The 20237-nt window shown below is 38.3% G+C and overlaps 3 protein-coding genes across 3 annotated transcripts in view; 1 reads left to right on the top strand and 2 right to left on the bottom strand.

Annotated features, from left to right (window-relative positions):
- The window catches only part of LOC136257622 (uncharacterized), a gene marked incomplete in the record, with an annotated part of 245226 nt that overhangs the window by 96619 nt on the left and 128370 nt on the right, over window positions 1-20237 (bottom strand).
- Window positions 1-20237, bottom strand: part of LOC136257627 (uncharacterized) — a 106714-nt gene that overhangs the window by 24922 nt on the left and 61555 nt on the right. Inside the window, exons 2-4 of the mRNA XM_066050881.1 lie at window positions 4652-4714; window positions 1685-2188; window positions 1331-1525 (exon numbers count right to left, since the gene is read on the bottom strand). Of these exons, the coding sequence (XP_065906953.1) occupies window positions 1331-1525; window positions 1685-2188; window positions 4652-4703 (751 nt within the window). The 5' untranslated portion in view covers window positions 4704-4714. The remainder of the gene's footprint in view (window positions 1-1330; window positions 1526-1684; window positions 2189-4651; window positions 4715-20237) is intronic.
- On the top strand, window positions 14571-17641 carry LOC136258456 (52 kDa repressor of the inhibitor of the protein kinase-like). The gene is made up of 4 exons (XM_066051766.1): window positions 14571-14701; window positions 14935-15124; window positions 15167-16967; window positions 17069-17641. The coding sequence occupies exons 1-4, from the start codon at window positions 14571-14573 to the stop codon at window positions 17098-17100; spliced, it is 2154 nt and encodes a 717-aa protein (XP_065907838.1). The 3' UTR covers window positions 17101-17641.

Below are 20237 nucleotides of genomic sequence, written 5' to 3'. Positions count from 1 at the left end.
TTTTAAAAAGTGTGTGCAATTAATAGCCTATTGTTACTTCATTAGCATACATCATGATGTATTGGCTGATGGCTTCTAGCCAGCTGCTACAGGGCAATGTACAACACATTAGTACTCTATTGCAGTTTCCATTGACTGCTCTATTAGGGAGTATCGTTCTATTTTCATGGAATTGAGTTCCATGGTTTGAAATATCCATCTGATATGCTAGCACTATGCTGGCACAGCACTCCAGCCTATTATGCTTTTTATTACGTTGGCATATTTGACACAGACTTAGTGATCACTGCATGATAGAATTCCCAGGAAATGTACCAAGAGAGAACTCCTCTCATTGATAGGAAAACTTTCATTTACATGCAAAGTGCATGTGGTTCCTGCTAGCAGAAGCTTCTTAAGAGTTATTGAAGGTTAACGGCTTGATTTCCTGTCATACTGACTAGTAAATAAACCAATATTAGAAGAACATTGAACTCCAATACAACTACACACAGGTGCATACCAGGTACTAGTGGATGGGGTGCATACTGATGTGGCAAATGGCTCCAAGGGCGTTGGTCAAGTACAAGTGCACATTGCCATAATGCGGAAGCAACTATTTGCAACGGTTGTAGCAGTACATACCTGGGGACCATATTGGCACAGGCAAAAGATCTTGTTTCCAGCATCAGTATACTGAAATCAGGCACTACTCATGCAAGCCAAACCATGGTCTTGGTTTGCTTATTTAATTAAATACAACATCAACATACGTACCACTTATATATATCATGTATTAACAACTATGTTTATCTTGCTACCAACAAGACTACATGATTCTGGATGTTGGTCCCAGCAACCAACTGTATAAAAGACATCATCGCTGTTTGGCCTAGCCACTCCTTTACTTATATACCTCTCATGGAGTTGTCACATCCACTCATAGATATGGCTAAGCTTTAATTAAAACTATAGCAAATGTCTCACTATCCCTCCAGGAATCAGCTGCATGCTTCAGTTAATGTTTTAGCTTTATATATACTCTAAAGCACTACAAAAAAGTTTGTCCTATAGCTGTCATGTTCAGCTGTATACTGTCATCAGATGATATAGTGAGGGTGTGATGGTATCATTCTTTGTGTTGCAAATTGGAGGCATACAGCTAAGGCTGTACAAAAGCATTTTACATTTGCAGTTGTTAAATTTCTAAACTTAAAAAGTTTGCTAGACTCTTCGGCATTGTATAATTTGTGATTTGTTATATTCCTATACCACAATGAGATAATATCAAAGAATAGCATAGTATTACTCATACCATAGGTTAAGAACTAATAAAGATGTGTTAACATACCTCTTCTACACACACGATCACTACCACTCCAGCTCCCACTACTCTGACAGGTCCTAGTGTCACTACCAGTTAGCTCATAACCAGTGTTACATGTGAAACTACAAGTGTCTCTCTCATAACCCACTCCAATACTACCAGAACTACATGATGTTATCTCTCCATTGAATGGTGTTGTGAGGTTATTACACTGAATATCTAAACAAGTGAAACATTTAAGAAAAATGATGGTTGATAATTAAGTAAATTTAATTAAGGTGCAGTACAAACAGATAGATGAATATCTACATAATTATGTACATTATGATACTGAAGTGTATAATACTCAGCACACAAAAAGACTGTCACCATACTCACCAAGTGTGAACTGGATCAATGGTTGTCGTCTATCAGACATGATGCCAGTACTAAGATTAAATGATGAAGCATTAGATCCGATGAATACATACATCACATATCCAGGTGTTTGTATATCTCTAATTATATAACCAGAATCAGATGGAGCATAGAATCCTATAACATCTCCAGATAGAAATTGTATTGTGTTGTTACCAGTAAGTGAAATGTTAGCTTCTAGGTAGGTTAACTGAGTATTGAGGTGATCTGATTGTATCTGAACTTGATCAACTAAACTATAGTTGAGTTGTGATGTTGGTGATTGTCTCCATACTTGTATATAAGGAAAATTAGTCCCATTGTTAACAGATAATATCCCAGTGGTATCATTTATCCCAACCCCGATGTTGGTTATCCTACCATTACAAGTAAAGTTGAGACGTGGAAAAATTACTGTTCTGTTAGGACTAATGACATTATTATAAGCTTGCTGAACATTAACATCATCTGTACAAGTCTGTCCACCTGTTGAATGAACATTTAACAAACAAATGTCATACTACTAACACATGGATAAAGGGTATATAATATGTACAAATGTGTTATAGATACTTTGTTAGCACTTATCTATTAATTTTACTTTATACTGTAGTTCCAGAATTATATTAGAATTTAGAAGCAGGGCCAAGAATTTGGTGTCACTTCCATTCCAATAGCTACTACTACTATTATAGCGGAAAGATTAGGAATTCTAAAATTTAAGAAGGGAACATAGGAGTACAAGGTATTAATAAACAAAGGTCATTTTTACCTGCAGCTATACTAGTACATATTTAATTCCTACTTCAGTCATAATACTTGTCAATAGTACACTCATGCACAAATGAAGTACGGATTAAATAAATGTCCACTGGAAATGTAGGCAACCTCTTGTTTCACTCCATTATCTATACTAAAGTTTATAATTTCTCTTATTCTTGTTAGTTTATATACTTATTTTCTGTAGCATAACTTATGACTGGTGAGCCCACTGATACCAGCTACATCAAAGGAAAGTATGGCATTATCAAAATTAATTGTCTATTGACTATCCATTGATGTGGCTATTTCACATGTTTTCAGTTGTGTTCCTTCCATTACACAGAGTTACGAAGAGTATAAGAAGTGCGATTAATCCACTCAGTGAAGCAATTCCAGTTTAACACAAGATGTGCTACCCATGCATGAATCAATACTCATGCGCTAGTGGAAAAAATACCATATAGAGGGAAACTTGAATGAATAGCCACATAGCTAAAGTTTATTACGAGAAATAGACTTGGAAAATTCTAGCTCAATCTTTAGCCATAAAGATGTTTATCTAAGGTGCTACAAGTAATTGGTTGGTTAAACTTTGGCAAAATTGTAGCAAATCACCAAATTCACCAAAGTTTCCTTCAATATGATAGACACAAAGACACAAATGATGACAAAGGTATGTCAGTCCATGATGCATACATTGTAGCTGCTATGATGAGCAAAAAGGTGCTTTGCAGGCCTGAATGACATTAAACAAATTAGCTAGGCCTGTAATATCAACCATAGTCCACTTGACTGAGGGTATCCACCAATTATTTAAACATTCAATTAAATAATAAAAAAACTTGTTAATAGCATTTTGAGTCAACAGAGTTGCTCTGAGCACATTTTTTAGGCTGATGCACACTTAAAATATATGGCTAGTTATCATTAAAGAAGTGTGAGACTGATTTTTCATCCCACAAGCATGCACAACAAGGGACAAATGAACCTTTGCGGTGCTTATGGGGCTCTTGTTACAGGCTTATTACTATACTGTGCTACATGATTAATAGCATGATCAACAGGATGATTTTAAATCATCCAGTGTGTGAACCTGCCCTTATGTCCTTCCATGCTTTGGTAGTGATGTCAGGGGGTAAAAAGAGGAAGTAGTTGATGTGAGGGGGCTGATGTAATCTCTAGCAGCAGAAGGTCTGGGGGTGCAGTCCCCTACAAATTGTAGCCTTTTTAGCTTTCATGATGTTTCAAAAGTTTTCAACTAAAACACCAACTTTTTAGTCAAACATAATAAAACAGTCTATAAAGTAAAAAACTTTTTTGGCAAAGTTTTTAGAATAAAAGCTGTTGAATAAACATGAAATATTTATAACCAGTCTTTAGACACCTGGTACAGTGGTAAATACCAGCTCTCAAGTAAGAGGTCAGTGGTTCAATTCCTGCTGTAACTATTTTTTTCATATTTTAAGACTAATTTTAGGAACATGTTTTCTTTATGAAGAGCTTTGACTGCTCTATTAGGGTATTTGAGAGTTCGATTAGAGTAGACTATATCAATCCTTTTCACAGTTTTCAGCCCAACTCCAAGAAGTATAATATTTCAGCAAGATCTGAGGGGGAGTTAGCCCCCCTCAGCAGACTGAAGGGGGGATTCCACCCCCTAGCCCCCCCTTTTCACTGCCTATGTGACTCAAATGGTTTCATGGGACCAGGAGCTTTGGAATGAGCCTTAGTTACCACTTTTTGGCTGATATACCTCAAATACAATAAAAACCAGTTTACCACACAAGGAAATATATATTATAGTTACAGGTGCAAGGAAAAATTTGACAAGCTTGTATGGTTTATTGCAATAAAAAGTGAAGGGGATTGTCACCTGAAGTGTAAATTCAATTGCTACTTTAGTTCATATAATTAGCAATAAACCAGCAAGGCTAAAGTTGGTGACCACCTTAAAAATCCTATTGTAAAAGCCTTACAGATAAGACAAAACTTTAAAACAATGCTGAAGAGAGATATAAGCTGCTATCACATACTGTTCTAAAAAGTTCTAGCTTGCTAGGTTAAGCTGGCTAGCTATAGTTCATAATAGCCATGCTGCAGAGAGGAGTCACCTTTTTCAAAATCTGCCACTGTTTAAAATTTAAAATAGAAATTAATTACACAAATATAAATTTATGCTTTTCTCACCTGAATATGATACACTGCACATCAATACAACTACTAAACAGATGAGGTCCATATCACCAATAGCTATAATTTGAATACAAATATATGATCATGTTATCATCAAAATACACACCTTTTAATTTTTACTGAAAGGCATGTATGTACATGCAAGTTCGTAGACATACTGTATCTATCAGAGTTACTTAATACTGATGGTTTACCACTATTCATAAATATATAGGTTAAAATATTAACATATAATTGCCATTTTTCAATTATTGACAGCAAGTTTGAATATAAAAATAGAAGTACACCATACACATTACATCAACACGTGCACTAGTCTATAAATACTAGCTACACCATTTTTTGGTTTTTCTGAAAACCAAAGTATGTACAAGGGTACAGGGTGGGAGGGAAAATTTGATATTTCAACCTCACTTTCCTCATATAATCCAAAAACATCCTGACTGCCTGGCAGACTTCTATAAGTGTTCAAGCATTAATCAGATGGCTGCAGGTTCGAGGCTTCCCAGGTCCAGTCATGGAGTTTTTTTTCCTTTCTCCATCTTTTTGTAAGCTTTAAACAGGCTGTAGGACCAGGTGTCCTACAGACCTTCAGTACTTGTGCTGTAAAGCCTTAATAAATAAAATAAAAGAATTACAAATAGCATGCGACCTGCGACATTTGAAAATTATACTTTGAAAGTCTCAGTTTCTATATCAACATGTGACTTTGAAGCCTTGGCCGCCAACACAGGGGTTCCAAACTCCACTGAATGACATAAAACTTCTAAATACTCCTTCGCCAGACCAGTCAGCTGCTTTCATAATATCCTCCACAGGCTTTGCTGCTCTGGTTGCTGCAGCAGCCTGAATCAAGAATGAATTCTTAATCTGTCAATCCTTACCATGTCATTGATGATCTATCCAGGCTATATAGTTTACTCTAATTCATGATGTAGTGAACCACTGGCGATAGACTTACTCGCTTCCCGCCTGGCTCACTAATTACCTCAGTATTACAGCTGAAGGCTGAACCCAGCAGCAGAGGCAACAAATGACTTCACTCAGTGTTGGAGCCAGCTAGAGGATATGCAAACCCCCCATTATGTCTCCTGTTAGCTACACTGGCAAAGATCCAAACTGACCAAGCAAGAGTAGTGCTAGTGGCCCCTTTGTGGAAGACATAACCCTGGTATCCTCCAATTATCGAGTGGATTCCCACTACTGATCCCTAGACAGGATGGCACAGCAATATCTACAACTCTGGAGGAATTCATTATGCCATTAGAATTTCCATGGTTGGTTGTCTGGTCAATGTCTGGCAGCACTGCAGAACAGAAGAGTTTTCAGAAGGCACTTCAACATTACTGGAATCAGCATGGAGGGATAGGATTAAGTCTACCGATGAGTCACTCTTCAAAATTAATGGTGGGATATGTAGCTGGTGTACGGAGCATGGTAGAGATACCATTAAGCACTCTTTAGTCAATATTTTGAATTTCTTGGCAGATTTATTTAAGTAAGGATATGAATATAGATCATTGAATTCTTATAAGTCGTCACTTTTTTTAGTACATGAGGAAATGGGTAGAGCAGAGGTTGGCAAACATCCCTTGATGACACAAATGCTGGAAGGAGTATTCAATCAGAGACCAAAATCATTATTAGTCCATTTGGAATGTGGACCAAGTATTGCTATTGTTTTGGAATGAGGGTACTTCCAGCTCCTTTCCACTCCAAAGTTTGACAATTAAGACTAATGGCACTATCTTGTTCTTGCAGAGGAGCTGATCTAGATCTTATCAGTAGATCATATCCTATGTACCAAAGTGAGCACAAAATTGTCTATCAAAGCAATTACAACAAACACACCATCAAGTTGTTTTCTTTTTTTCCAAGATTTAAAGTGGACTTATGTCTGTGTTGGTCTTTCATTGGTAAACATGGTCCAGTAACTTCTAGCATAATGGTTAAATCATGCCTGGAATTGACACACCCATGTTTCAAGCTCATTCTACCACGCCATTCTTAGATGATGGAGTGATTTGTCTGATTAATTCCAATAACGAATGAGACCTTTACCTGCTAACTAGTTTGGCCATTCTTGAATGGAGGCTGATTTCTATTGGTGTTGAACCAATGGAAGTTTGAGGCAATAACAGGTCTCTGATGCCCTTAGATGTTCTGGGCCGCATGTGTGCTACACTGACCAAGCCAGCAAGCCTGTCCCAGGTGTAGGCAATCTTGTGAAGCTTGATCATGCTGGGGATATACCATTGCAATTATTGGTCTTCAACAAGGAATTCCTAGTAAGCACAAGTCATCAGCTTGTGTTGGTTACATCCCTGCCCTTTCACTGCTTGAAGTTTCTTAGTTTACTAGAGTGGTATATCCCCAGTATATGGAACAGTTAATTGTTTGTTATTTTAGTATTTTTCAGTAAACCCACATTCACTGATGTTTTACTGAGAGTTTAAAACTTGGTAAAACATTTATGTTCCATATACTTAAAGTTACTGACATTTTACTATCAGTATAACTGGGTACAACTACAGTAAAGCAGCTTAACAAATTAGTAAACTAAGAATCTTCAAGCAGTGTTTGTACACATCACCTGTCACTACTAACGATTGAACAGCAGATCCTAACTGCTCTTGATTCCATGTCTGTTACTTGCCTGGGAGGTGTTCTGTAGTGAGACAAATCTGTGGTTTTATGTACCATTTCCATATCTGAGTAGCTAGTGAATTCATGAGCCTCGAGTGTGCCCCCCACCCCACCTCAAGATGATTTATGCATGCTCTGGTGGATACGTTGTCTGTCCTTACCAGTATATTTATCAGGGTTTTATCTTTGGAAAATTCCTGAATTGCTAGTGATGCTGTCAGCAGCTCCAGGAAATTTGTGCATTAATTTTGATGTTTCTCACAATTCACCCGTTCTCAGGTCTGGGCCTTTCAGTGTTGCCCCAATGCATCTGTCTTTACCACTAGATCTGGTAGTCCTGCAATCAGTGGGGTATCATGGACTTTATTCACAATGACATCATGTGGCCATGTTATTTGGAGACTAATGTACAGGTACCATTGTTTTGATCAATCGTATTTCAGCTAGGGAAGGAGATATTGAGCAACAGGTATGGTTACAAGACAATACTTTAAATAAATGATTTGTATTGCATGCTGGATTTGTTTGTAATAGTTTTTGTTACTTTACACTCGTACCTGGTCAATATCCTACTTTAACCCCCAAATAATTAGGTTATCTTGTGCTCGTGATGTCATTATGGATTAAGTCCATTGCATCTCTGGCCTTGTTGGTTCCACCATAACAGCTCTTGTTTGGCATAATTTATGTTGAAATTTTCACTACTGTAACTGAATAGTTCAGTTGCAAGTAATATGTAATATGTAATGAGTTACTTTTAAAAAGTAATTGCCCCAACACTGGCAGGCAGGCAGGCAGGCAGGCAGGCAGGCAGGCAGGCAGGCAGGCAGGCAGGCAGGCAGGCAGGCAGGCGGGCAGGCAGGCAGGCAGGCAGGCAGACAGGCAGGCAGGCCAAAAATTTCTGACTTTACAGTAGTTAGTGGCATCAATTTACTTAAATAAAGCAGTCAGGAGTGACACTATGAAAATTTATTTTTGGTGATTAGTAGCATTTAGTGTACTGACAAATAAAGGGCAATATACCAAAAACATAGCTTGCACATTACACAATGATGAAAGGAAGCACAATGACGGATCCAGGATGGGGCATTGGGGGCAAATGCCCCCCCAACCCCTCACTTTGTGGAGGAGCCAGCCATAGCTACTTCTGATTAAAATAGCTACTAAACTTTATGTCAGGCCAAGAAACTCATAAAAATATGCACCATTTATTACAAATTCACCTTAAACCAAAGAGAACCAAAGTCAAGCTAGCTGTGCAATTGTTACCCAGCACCTTCGTGCGTATTAAACGCCTCTAAAAATAATTATCGTGTTGCTGTTGTTAAAGACATTCAAAGCCTTTTAAACAGCTTTTAAGACTTCAAAACCATCTGAAAAGGCCAGAATGGCAAAAATTAACAGTGAGAGGTGATTACTTCCTGCTTCAAAAATGCAGCACTGAACTAGAGAATCTGCATGGATCTCCCCAACCACTTACAACTTAGCTTGTTTGTGCCCCTTCCCTTGCCAGCTCCTGGATCTGCCCCTGAGGCAGGTGGTGTTACACTATTTACTGCAGATATTACACAAATATTTATCAGTTTGGTAACATTTCAGAGATTACAATTATGATTATTATTAAATACGGGTAAAGGCATAGCTTGTATACCCAATCAATGCATTAAGATTATACAAAGTAAATCTAAAATCTAGTAAACAATTATCTAATCATAATCAGAGATTATATAGCTGACTGAGATTGTAAGGTAGGCCGTCAAGATTGTAAGCCAGTCGCCAAGTTGCAGAACATTTGATCATAGATATACAGACAAGTACCTGGGATTGGAATCATATCATGTGAACCCAATAACTCAATACAAACAAGTTCGCCGGATCATTGTTATCCCTTTGATAAAGGCAGGATAATAAAAATACACCGCTTACAACACAATTTCAATGTGTGAAAGTGCTCATTTTAGTTGTTGGTAAGTCTTCCTCACGAAAGAGGCTGGTTAATTAATGGCCAGACCTGGTTTTTGGGTGTGTCTCTCGAAGCTACTGGCCGAAGCGTAAGCACCATATTGAAGAAACCAAACTTCTAGCGCACGGCTATGCAATTATTAATGTTTTAGGAAGTAATCTTAAGGGTAGAACTAACTAGTCTTCTTTGTGTTAAATTCAAAGATATTACTACTTCTGGTAACAATGATCCAGCACGAAAAACCAAATGAATCCAATCAATCCTGGGTACTTGTCTGTGTATCTATGATTTGATACACCGGTGCCAGCTAAAGAATACGCATAAAAAACACCAACTTATTTAGATCTTAATTGCATAGAAAAGTCAAAGGCAGATCTTTTCTTAGTTTCAGTTATTTACCAGTATTACAAGCTCCTTAAAATTTAGCTGCTCAGGCATATCATACAGTATGGCATTTTGTCTACTAGGGATTGTGTTTTCCTGCAAAAGTATCACCCAAAACAACCTCACTTTTCCTTTATGGCAGCTTGGTAGTATAGGTTAGGCATATAATCAAGACCAAAATTTAATGTGTCTTTTAAAATGCTTTCAACCTGAAATTGCATTTTTATTTAATTGAATTTTCTATGTATTGACTAACTGACTGATGCTATCAGCCAAGCATAAGTAATGTTGCAATTGCTTAGGCTCAAGACATACCTTTCTGCCTACTGCATCAGCTTCAATGCATGCATCATGGACTTACCTTTGTCTCCTTTGTGTCCCATTTCTTTCTCCACACACGTAAGTGTTGATTCACAAATAAAGATGTTTATTCACATTATAGTGATAAGTGAACATATTACACTTCATGTGTTGTAGAAATTGTAATAAGAGCCATTAAACTATAGGTATACTTTATATTGGTATTCATTTGTTGCTGACATGTGTGATTGTTTATCTGTTGCTTCTGAACCCTGTGGGTGGATGATAAGCAGCTGTGTTTCATGTTTTGTTCCCTACTGGATCATAGTTTCACAGAACTATTGCAGCTTTATCCCACTATTGTTCTTCTTGTCTATGTGGTACTATATGATAAGTGGTTTGTAGGCAGATCAAAGATTGCCACCAGTGTTACAAATCAGTTGTATACCAGACAGTGTTGAAACCGGGTCGCTACTGTTGACCCGGATGACCCGGACAGCAATCCGGGTCAGACCCGTATTTGACCCTGATGTGACCAGGATTAGTTTAAAGGAGGATTGCGCCAACTGCTACATTTTGAGTGCCGACTAGTTCATTAAGCATGAGGGTGTCTATACTTAACAGTGGTAGTCAGTGGGCATAATTCCATGTAAGTTTGCAAAAAGCAAGATACGTTTCCTGCAAGTAGGTGTGGCTTTGGAAATACCTAACACACCATAAGTTCTTAAAGTATGACACATTCCCAATATAAAGTGGGCGTGGCTCACAAAAGAAACTGGCCTTGACCTATCTTCTACAATAACAATTGATTAGTGGGCATGGCTCCAGCAGGCAGCTATGAGCATGGTTTTGTGTATACCTGTAGACTTTAATATCACCAATAAATGGGCGTGGATGCATGTATGGTTGCAGGCAGTTGTCCGATAAGTAGGTGTGGCTCATGAAAGTAGCTGAGTTGCATCGTTATGCATTAATGCACTTCCGTACTGTCCAACTAAACAATGTGCTTCGTACGTGATCCAATCCGGGTCAGACCCGGATAGTTTTTAAAGTAGGTCTGACCTGGATGACCCAGGCAAAATGTGACCTGGTTGATCTGGATGACCTGACCCGGTTTCAACGCTGATTCCAGTATATACAAGTGGTTGTAATATGGTTAAGCACCACCATTAGGTCATGCAGTCTGACCACTAATTACTTCAAAGATATCAAAGAAACCATACATTGTACCACCACCACAAACAAATTATGAATCTGCGATTACATTAAACTAATTGAATATTACTTAGCAATGAATATATAACACTTATGATCTGGATAGGAAGCAGTACAATGGCTGAATGGGATGGATGCACCACACACTGGTTCATGCAACAACATTCCTTAGACATAGTTCTCACTATTAATAACTTTAGCATTCTTTCTCCTTCTGCTGTGTTACAAACGGGTGTCTTTGATCTATGTATGCCCCATAGCACAAAACAGTAGTAACACACCCATTCGGTTTGTACTCTGATTTGTAAACTCTCCATGTTTCCACGTTTACTGATCAGAATACAAGTTTTACGGGTATGTTATAACAATTACAAGAAAATCTTAATTGATGATTCCAATGATTATAAGCTTTTATCATGATAATCAGTATAATTATACACATCACTAATGGAATGCACTGTGTCCAGAGGCACTAGAAAATCCTCACTACCCTACAATATTACTTATAACTTTTCTTTGGCATATCAAGTGCCCATGAAAATGTTCAAAAAGTGCATGAATGAGATAGACAAAGTTCTTGATTGATGATTAATATCCTGGCTGACATGAACCCGTCACTGTGCCCAAACCCTTCTTTCTCTCAAATCTAAAATGCTACAATTATCCTCAATGGCTAAATAAAAAGAAGTATGAACTATGACACTCCTTGGCCATGACCGATGTAGATGGTATCTCTCTTGTTTCACAGAAAACTTAACTATTTGTATAAACAACTGAAATTTTGTCTGAACTCTCATAATTCCTGGAGTAAACTTGACAAACTTGGTAAATCTTAAGTTTGATTAGGCAAAGAAATAAAAAGTACTGAAACAACAGAGGTCACCTACACCTAAAAATATACTTAATCCCTATATTATTTCTTTGTCTAAATGTGACTAGAACAATCCAAATCACACATTAGAAGTTTTGAGATAAATGGTTTTAAAGAATCCAAGTCAGTATACGTAACTTGCCAAGGATAACAAGCACGCGTATGAAATTTACACAAAAGATGCATCAATCTATTACCTTTCAAACCACTTCGAGTACTTGTAGCTGCTTGTAGAGTTTCCTGCCAAATAAGATAGAAAATCTGAACAGTAGGGCTGAGCGATACTACCGTTTTAGCAATATATCGCGATAATTATTTTGAAAGTATCGATATTGTGATATTCTGTTATTAACTATCATGATACCATGCCTGTACATTATTGTCATTAAAAATCCATTTGTTATGCTGTACTAGGCTCAAGAATCCTTTTAAGTCATAACCTGGTTACTCCTGCAGAGAGGTGTGAACACTATAACATAACTTCAAAGCATGTGTTACAATAACTGTTACTATAAACAAGGATTTCAGTGGCTAATGCTACTTTTATTTTTATAAAGACTTCCTGCAGGAATACTGAGGAATAAACTATGTAGCACCAGCTATGATTGACATATTTGTAAGTATCGTGAACTATACACTATTGTGAATAGTGGCTTTAGTATCGATCGTGATACTAAAATGGCAGTATTGCTCAGCTCTACTGAACAGTTGGACAATGGAAGTAGTATCACAAATGCTCATAAAAAGGAGGAGAATGGTGGGTAAGAGATAGAATACAAAAAAGAGGCAGAACATGGACTTGAGATTGCAGGGCTGTGCTGGCTTCTTAGTGGCTGATGTGCAGTAAAATCAGCAAAAAAACGTCTGGCCAACATTATCAAGCCATCCACCAGTAAACCACTGATTTAGTCTTTCAAAGCCAGGCCCTTCACAAGGCCAGAAACTGCCATTCGAGCTCTCCACATCGCCCAGAAAAGATGTTTGTTAAAACCAGCCTTGAGTAGTTTGAGTAGTACTGAGGGTAAAAACTAGTAGTACAATAGTGTAGCTATCCACCAGTGGTGTTAGTTTGATTTTGCCTGATGTGCGATTTGGATTGGTTTTTTAAAGTTTAGTCACATATTATTGTTTAAACATGTATCCCAGCTACCAATTACAGAAATAATTATGCAAAGCAGCTAGTACGCTTTGTTTTCAACTATGTTCAGTCCATTACACAACTCTATAAAAAGAACACTACAAGAAGGATCTCTGAAATCAATCTAGTCACAACGGAACACTCAGGTAATTCCTAATACAAATGTAGGGAAGCCATCGTGCATGAATCAACACCTTGCGCTGCCAGCAAAGACAAATGGATGACACAGGTAAGTACATGAAGCATGCATTGTGTATGTACTGCGGTATTCCAAATGGCACCTGTTGAGCTGAAGTGATGTCGAACAGTGAAAAATCAAGCTTGTAGCCTTAGCTATTATGCTTGTCTGAAGGTATCAGTCAGTCAGGCAGCCACTGAATATTTTTTTAAATTAAAATTTTGTAGAAGTGTTTCACAAGTCATATCGAATACACTTTTGGGTTTAGTTATACTTAAGGCACCATGAAAGTATTGTGAGGCAAAGCTGGTTTCTGGTCTTATTTTGTGCAAAAGTATGATCTGTATGTTATTTTCACGTAACTATTCCAGTATCTGATATATATATATATATATATATATATATATCTAATCCAAAACAGCCAAGCTGTAAAAAAAGAGTGCGGCCCTGAGGAAGGCTATGGTGAAAAAAGATGTAAAATCCAAGGTGGCGGCCAAGAAATGGCTGTGATGGTAGGTTAATGGTAAAAATTTTAATAACGACAATTCAGGTGAATTTTGTGCCAAGACCAAGCGGCACCAAATTAACCTGAATTGTTGTTATTAAAATTTTTACCATTAACCTACCATCACAGCCATTTCTTGGCCGCCACCTTGGATTTCACATCTTTTTTCACCATAGCCTTTCTCAGGGCCGCACTCTTTTTTTTTACAGCTTGGCTGTTTTGGATTAGATTTCACTTCTTTTTGTATTTGTATACCTCAAAGCCGGCCTATGGCTGGCATTAGGGCTTTTTAACCTGTCATTTTTTCTTTACTACAGGAAGAAGAAAAGATGAAGCAGGATGATTTCTTTGTAGCTGACCTCTCTGCAAGGTGATCCTTCTAGCTGATCTCTCTACCGGATGACTTGCTTGTAGCTGAACTCTCTACAGGGTGATTTGTTTGTAGCTGAACTCTCTACAAGGTAACTTCTTCTAGATGATCTTTCTACAGGGTGATTTGTTTGTCTCTACAGGGCAATTTGTTTGCAGCTGAATTCTCTACATGGTAGTTTCTTTGTAGCTGAAGTCTCTACATCAGGGGCGGATCCAGGGGGGGGTCTTTGGGGTCTTTGGGGTCTGGAGACCCTCCCTTCAGGATATATATATTTTATAGGTGCTTACTAATAAGCGCACAATGATAATTAATTAAGCGTTGGCTATTACTCACGTGCGATATGGCTGCAAAGCGTTACAGGAGTAGTGACGAGGCTAGCAACGTTTGTGGACGGATTTCTGAGACATTGCCAGTGACAAAGAAAGCCAATTTGCAATGTTATTTTACAGATACAACGTCCACGTGTACAAGGTTAGTTATAGTGCAATGAGGCCGACACGCAGCTGTACGCCAGCTGAGCTACTGTGTGGCTTCGCCGCTAATTATATTTTTAAGGCTTCTATGAATTGCTAGATAATCCGCAAAACTAATTTTAATGCATCATCGTGTATCATATAGCTAATTGTAACTAGTATTGCAATGTACTTACGCTAGCTAGGTAATTTAAAACCTACAGTATAGTTATGTACTTTGTATTGTCACAGCACTGGTAGTGTTGATGACGAACTCGAGGCTGATGACAAAACAATTTCTGATGATGATGTGATTGTGTTGGATTCAGAAGAGGAATCTTCACAGCAAGATGATCAGGCCATTGTACTGAGTGAGGAGAGCAATTCAGACAGAGAGTCGGAAAATGATCTAGAGGGGCATAACACTAGTAGCAATGATGACGTTGCAGTTGACACCACCAGTCATCTATTATGATCCACTCAGTCAGAGATTGCTAACAGCAGTGATCTTACCACTTGTGATGCCCAACAGTCTGCTAGTGCTGGTAATGACCAGACTCAATTAGCTATTCAGGATGTAATAAGTAGTGGGGATTTTGGAAAGATTGCACAATTAAAATCTCGAATCAATCTCACAGATCAACAAAAACATTTTCTGTTGAAAAGGCATTATGCTCCTTCTATCAACTACAAATTTCCCACTCATGTGATTAACAAGATTCATCGACATTTCCAACACAGATGGCTAGAGAAAAATCCTGGCTTGGTATATTCTGAGTCACAAAGTGGAGGATACTGTAAGTATTGTGTTCTATTTGGTAAGACCGAGCCAACTGTGAAGGAACTTGGTGTTTTTGTAACCAGGCCCTTCACTAATTTTAAAAAAGCCACGGAGCTATTGGGGAAGCATTTTCATGGCCTTGGAAATTCTAAAGGAAACAAAACTCATCAAAATGCAGTACAAGATGCAAATATGTTTGCTAGAAGTATGGAAAACCTTGATGCAAGAATAGATTTCCAACTAAACACCGCAAACAGCAAGACAGCAGCAGAGAACAAACTGAAGCTCCGATCAATAGCAGAGACAGTAATTTTTTGTGGAAGGCAAGGCCTTGCTTTTCGTGGTCACCGCGATGATAGACCTTCTGTTGAAGAAAATCCAAACAACAATCATGGTAATTTTCTTGGTTTGCTCAAGTTTCGTGTACAGGCTGGTGATAAAGTTCTTTCAAATCATCTTGAATCTGCTGCTGGCAATGCTATATACACCAGTAAAACTATTCAAAATGATCTCATTTCAATTTGTGGTGACCTAATTCGTAACAAAATTTTAGAGAAGATTCGTCACGCATGTTATTTTTCTGTCCTAGCAGATGAAGCTACAGATGTGGCCAATGATGAGCAGCTATCAATTAGCATCCGCTATGTTGATGAAGGATCTCCAACAGAAGTATTTATGGGATTTCATAAATGTGTCTCGGGGGTTACTGGACAAGCAATTGCCGATGACATACTTTCACAACTAGAAAAATGGCAATTGCAGTTGCAATTTCTTCGTGGTCAAGCATACGATGGAGCTGGAGCTATGGCTGGGAAATCTAAAGGTGCAGCTGCTTGTATAACTGCAAAACACCCTAAAGCATTGTACACTCACTGTGCTTCACACAGACTAAATCTCTGTGTGGTCAAATCTTGCACTATCAGAGAAATCAGCAATATGATGCAGTCAGCTGATAAAGTATCACGATTTTTTAGCAATTCTCCAAAAAGGCAGTTGGCTTTGGAGAAGTGGATTGACAATCTGTTTGCCAATGAAAAGCGTAGGAAGATAAAGGAGATGTGTCGTACTCGCTGGATTGAGCGACATGAGGCTTTTGAAAGTTTTATGGATTTATTTATGCCAATAGTATGCTGCTTGGAGGAAATAGCCAACAGTTCTCCAGCAGAATGGAATGCTGAAACCAGATCAGATTCCCAGTCACTGTTTTTTACAGTGTTCAGATTTTCATTTGTCATAGCTTTGGTGGCTACACAGAATGTGCTGTCATACATCAAAGGGCTATCCGTGAAGCTTCAAGGTCGCTATGTCGATGCAATTCGGGCTCACAGAGATATTCAGAATGTGAAATCTACTTTGGTTAAGCAAAGGTGTGATGTGGAGAGATTTCATTCACAAATATACAATGAAGTTACAGTATTATGTCAGAGTGTCGGAATTGAAGAATCGGTACCAAGAGTTACTAACAGACAGCAAAACAGGCAAAACCTTCCATCCGATAGTCCCAGTGAGTATTATAAGCGCACAACAACAATTCCTATGCTAGATCACCTGATCAGTGAACTAAATGTTCGGTTTACAGAGTCTTCATCCCAATTTCTCTTACAGTTTGCTCAACTTTTACCATCAGAACTAATTAAAAACCTCACAAAGACCAAGAATACAGATTTTGATGATTTAATAAAGTTTTATGAGGATGATTTACCTCTATCTAGGGGCTTTTCCGCGGAATTAGAGTTATGGAAAAACTACTGGTCGTCAGAAACATGTAAAGCTGATGCAGAAGCCTTAAACACCCCTGAGAAGGCATTAAAACAGCTTGACAAGGATTTGTATCCTAACATTTATACGTTGTTGACACTCGCTGCCACTGTTCCAGTCACTAGTTGTGAATGTGAAAGATCCATCAGTATGCTCCGATTAATCAAAACTTCTTTAAGGAGTACTATGACACAAGAAAGACTAAATGGGCTAGCAATGATGCAGTATCATCATCAAATTCCACTTGAGGCTGATGAAGTAGTTGAGGAGTTTGCCACTCGACAGCCAAGGAAACTTCTGTTGTAATTTACCTGCATGGGGACAATTCAAATGACATAGTAGTAATCCACTAGGCTGTAGCTACCTATAATAAAATACACTGTATACATAACAATAACATAATAAGACAGTCAATAGTCATTCAATCAAAGTACATTAGTATAATATATGGATCTTTAATGTGTACTCATACCAGGCCATAAATTTGTGTCAGATTGCATCAAATTCAATCTCAGAGGGTTGAATTTTCAAAATTTTCCTGGGGGAGCATGCCCCCAGACCCCCCTAGAATGCTCGTGCTTCGCACTTCGCAGAGTGTGCTTCGCACACTGTGCAGTGACTCTTACCTTTAGACCCCCCTTCTAAAAATCCTGGATCCGCCCCTGTACATTGTAACTTCTTCTAGCTGAACTCTCTACAGGGTAACTTGTTTCTAGCTGAACTCTCTACAAGGTAACTTCTTCTAGCTGATCTTTCTACAGGGTGATTTGTTTGTAGCTGAATTCTCTACAGGGCAATTTCTTTGCAGCTGAACTCTCTACATGGTAGTTTCTTTGTAGCTGAACTCTCTACAATGTGACTTCTTCTAGCTGAACTCTCTACAGGGTGACTTGTTTCTAGCTGATCTCTCTACAGTGTAACTTGTTTCTAGCTGAACTCTCCACAGGTTGATTTGTTTGTAGCTGAATTCTCTACAAGGTAACTTCTTCTAGCTGATCTTTCTACAGGGTGATTTGTTTGTAGCTGAATTCTCTACAGGGCAATTTGTTTGCAGCTGAACTCTCTACATGGTAGTTTCTTTGTAGCCGAACTCTCTACAATGTACCTTCTTCTAGCTGAACTCTCTACAGGGTGACTTGTTTGTAGTTAAAACCTCTACAGGGTGATTTGTTTGTAGCTGAACTCTCTACAAGGTAACTTCTTCTAGCTGATCTTTCTACAGGGTGATTTCTTTGTCTCTACAGGGCAATTTGTTTGTAGCTGAACTCTCTACAATGTAATTTCTTCTAGCTGAACTCTCTACAGGGTAACTTGTTTCTAGCTGAACTCTCTACAGGGTGATTTGTTTGTAGCTGAACTCTCTACAAGGTAACTTCTTCTAGATGATCTTTCTACAGGGTGATTTCTCTCATAGGCGATTCTAAGGGGGGGCCAGGGGGGGCCATGGCCCCCCCTGTTAAAAAATAACTTTTAAAAAATCTTGGGGAAAAGTTGCTGTATAGATTGGCATTGTTATTTTTAGCATTTTTCATGTTTTTAGAACAAATTTTAGGCTGTTTTCAAGCCTTTAAATTGCAAAAATCCTGCAGCTTCTGGGGGTTGCACCCCCAGACCCCCCTGAAAATTCTACTTTATACTATAGCCAAACAACAATAGTTATGCTGTTCCCTACTTGGCCCCCCCTGTAGGTCAGGTCTAGAATCGCCACTGATTTCTCTACAGGGCAATTTGTTTGCAGCTGAACTCTCTACATGGTAGTTTCTTTGTAGCTGAACTCTCTACAATGTAACTTCTTCTAGCTGAACTCTCTACAGGGTAACTGCTGAACTCTCTACAGGGTGATTTGTTTGTAGCTGAACTCCCTACAAGGTAACTTCTTCTAGATGATCTTTCTACAGGGTGATTTGTTTCTAGCTGAACTCTCTACAGGGTGATTTGTTTGTAGCTGAACTCTTTGCATGATTGTTTCTTTGTAACTGAACTCTCTACAATGTGACTTCTTCTAGCTGATCTCTCTACAGGATGACTTGTTTCAAACTGAACTCTCTATAGTGTGATCTGTTCATAGCGGAACTTTCTACTGGGTGATTTATTTATTTTTATTTATTTATTACTGTGTAGGACTCCATCAAGGAGTATAACACACAGATACAAAAACAAAATCAAAGTAAATTCAGATGATTTAACAAAATGTCCTTAAAAACAGTTTATAGATGGCTGATTGACCACATCTTCTGATTTGTTTGCAGCTAAACTCTTTGCATGATTGTTTCTTTGTAACTGAACCCTCTACAAGGTAACTTCTTCTAGCTGATCTCTCTACAGGGCAATTTGTTTGTAGCTGAATTCTCTACAGGGTGATTTATTTGAGCTGAACTCTCTACATGATGGCTTCTTTGTAGCTGAACTCTCTATTAGGTATCTTCTTCTAGCTGATCTGACTACAGGGTGACTTGTTTGTAGCTGAATTCCCTACAGAATAACTTGCAATGTAATATAACTGTGTAAATTATACATGCAGCTGAATGCTTTATTAGGGGTGACTGTTCTATTAGAGTATCTCGATCTCGAATTTGCTGCACGTAGTTGCCTTTCGAATCATAACTCAGTGATTTGTAGTCCGATTCTTCTGTACTACTGCAAGAACTTTCTATGATGATTATTCCAGCTACATACTGATTTGCAGTTCATTGCTCTAAATGGTTTGCTTGATAGACACGAAAACTAATAGTTTTTCTATTCATAAAAATCGATCGCGTAATTTTGACACAGGTTGGGTTTTGTGTCATATCTCCATGGTCTTTATCCCGATTCCTTTCAAACCACAAAAAGGCACTCCTACGATGGTTGCTCCATCTACATATCAATTTTCAACTGATTCCTCCAAGGGGTTTACCCTGTAGGCGTGACAGACCTTCGACCTTATTTTACGCAAATAATCGGTAATAACTCCGTGAATGTTCATCGGATTCCTACCAAAGTTGATACGGGGATCCGCCTTAATGAGCCCTTTAAG

Source organism: Dysidea avara, chromosome 6 (assembly GCF_963678975.1).
Source record: "Dysidea avara chromosome 6, odDysAvar1.4, whole genome shotgun sequence".
NCBI classification, from domain to species: Eukaryota; Metazoa; Porifera; class Demospongiae; order Dictyoceratida; family Dysideidae; genus Dysidea; species Dysidea avara.
The sequence above is the reverse complement of the archived record's forward strand: the minus strand, read 5'-3'. Positions and strand labels throughout refer to the sequence as shown.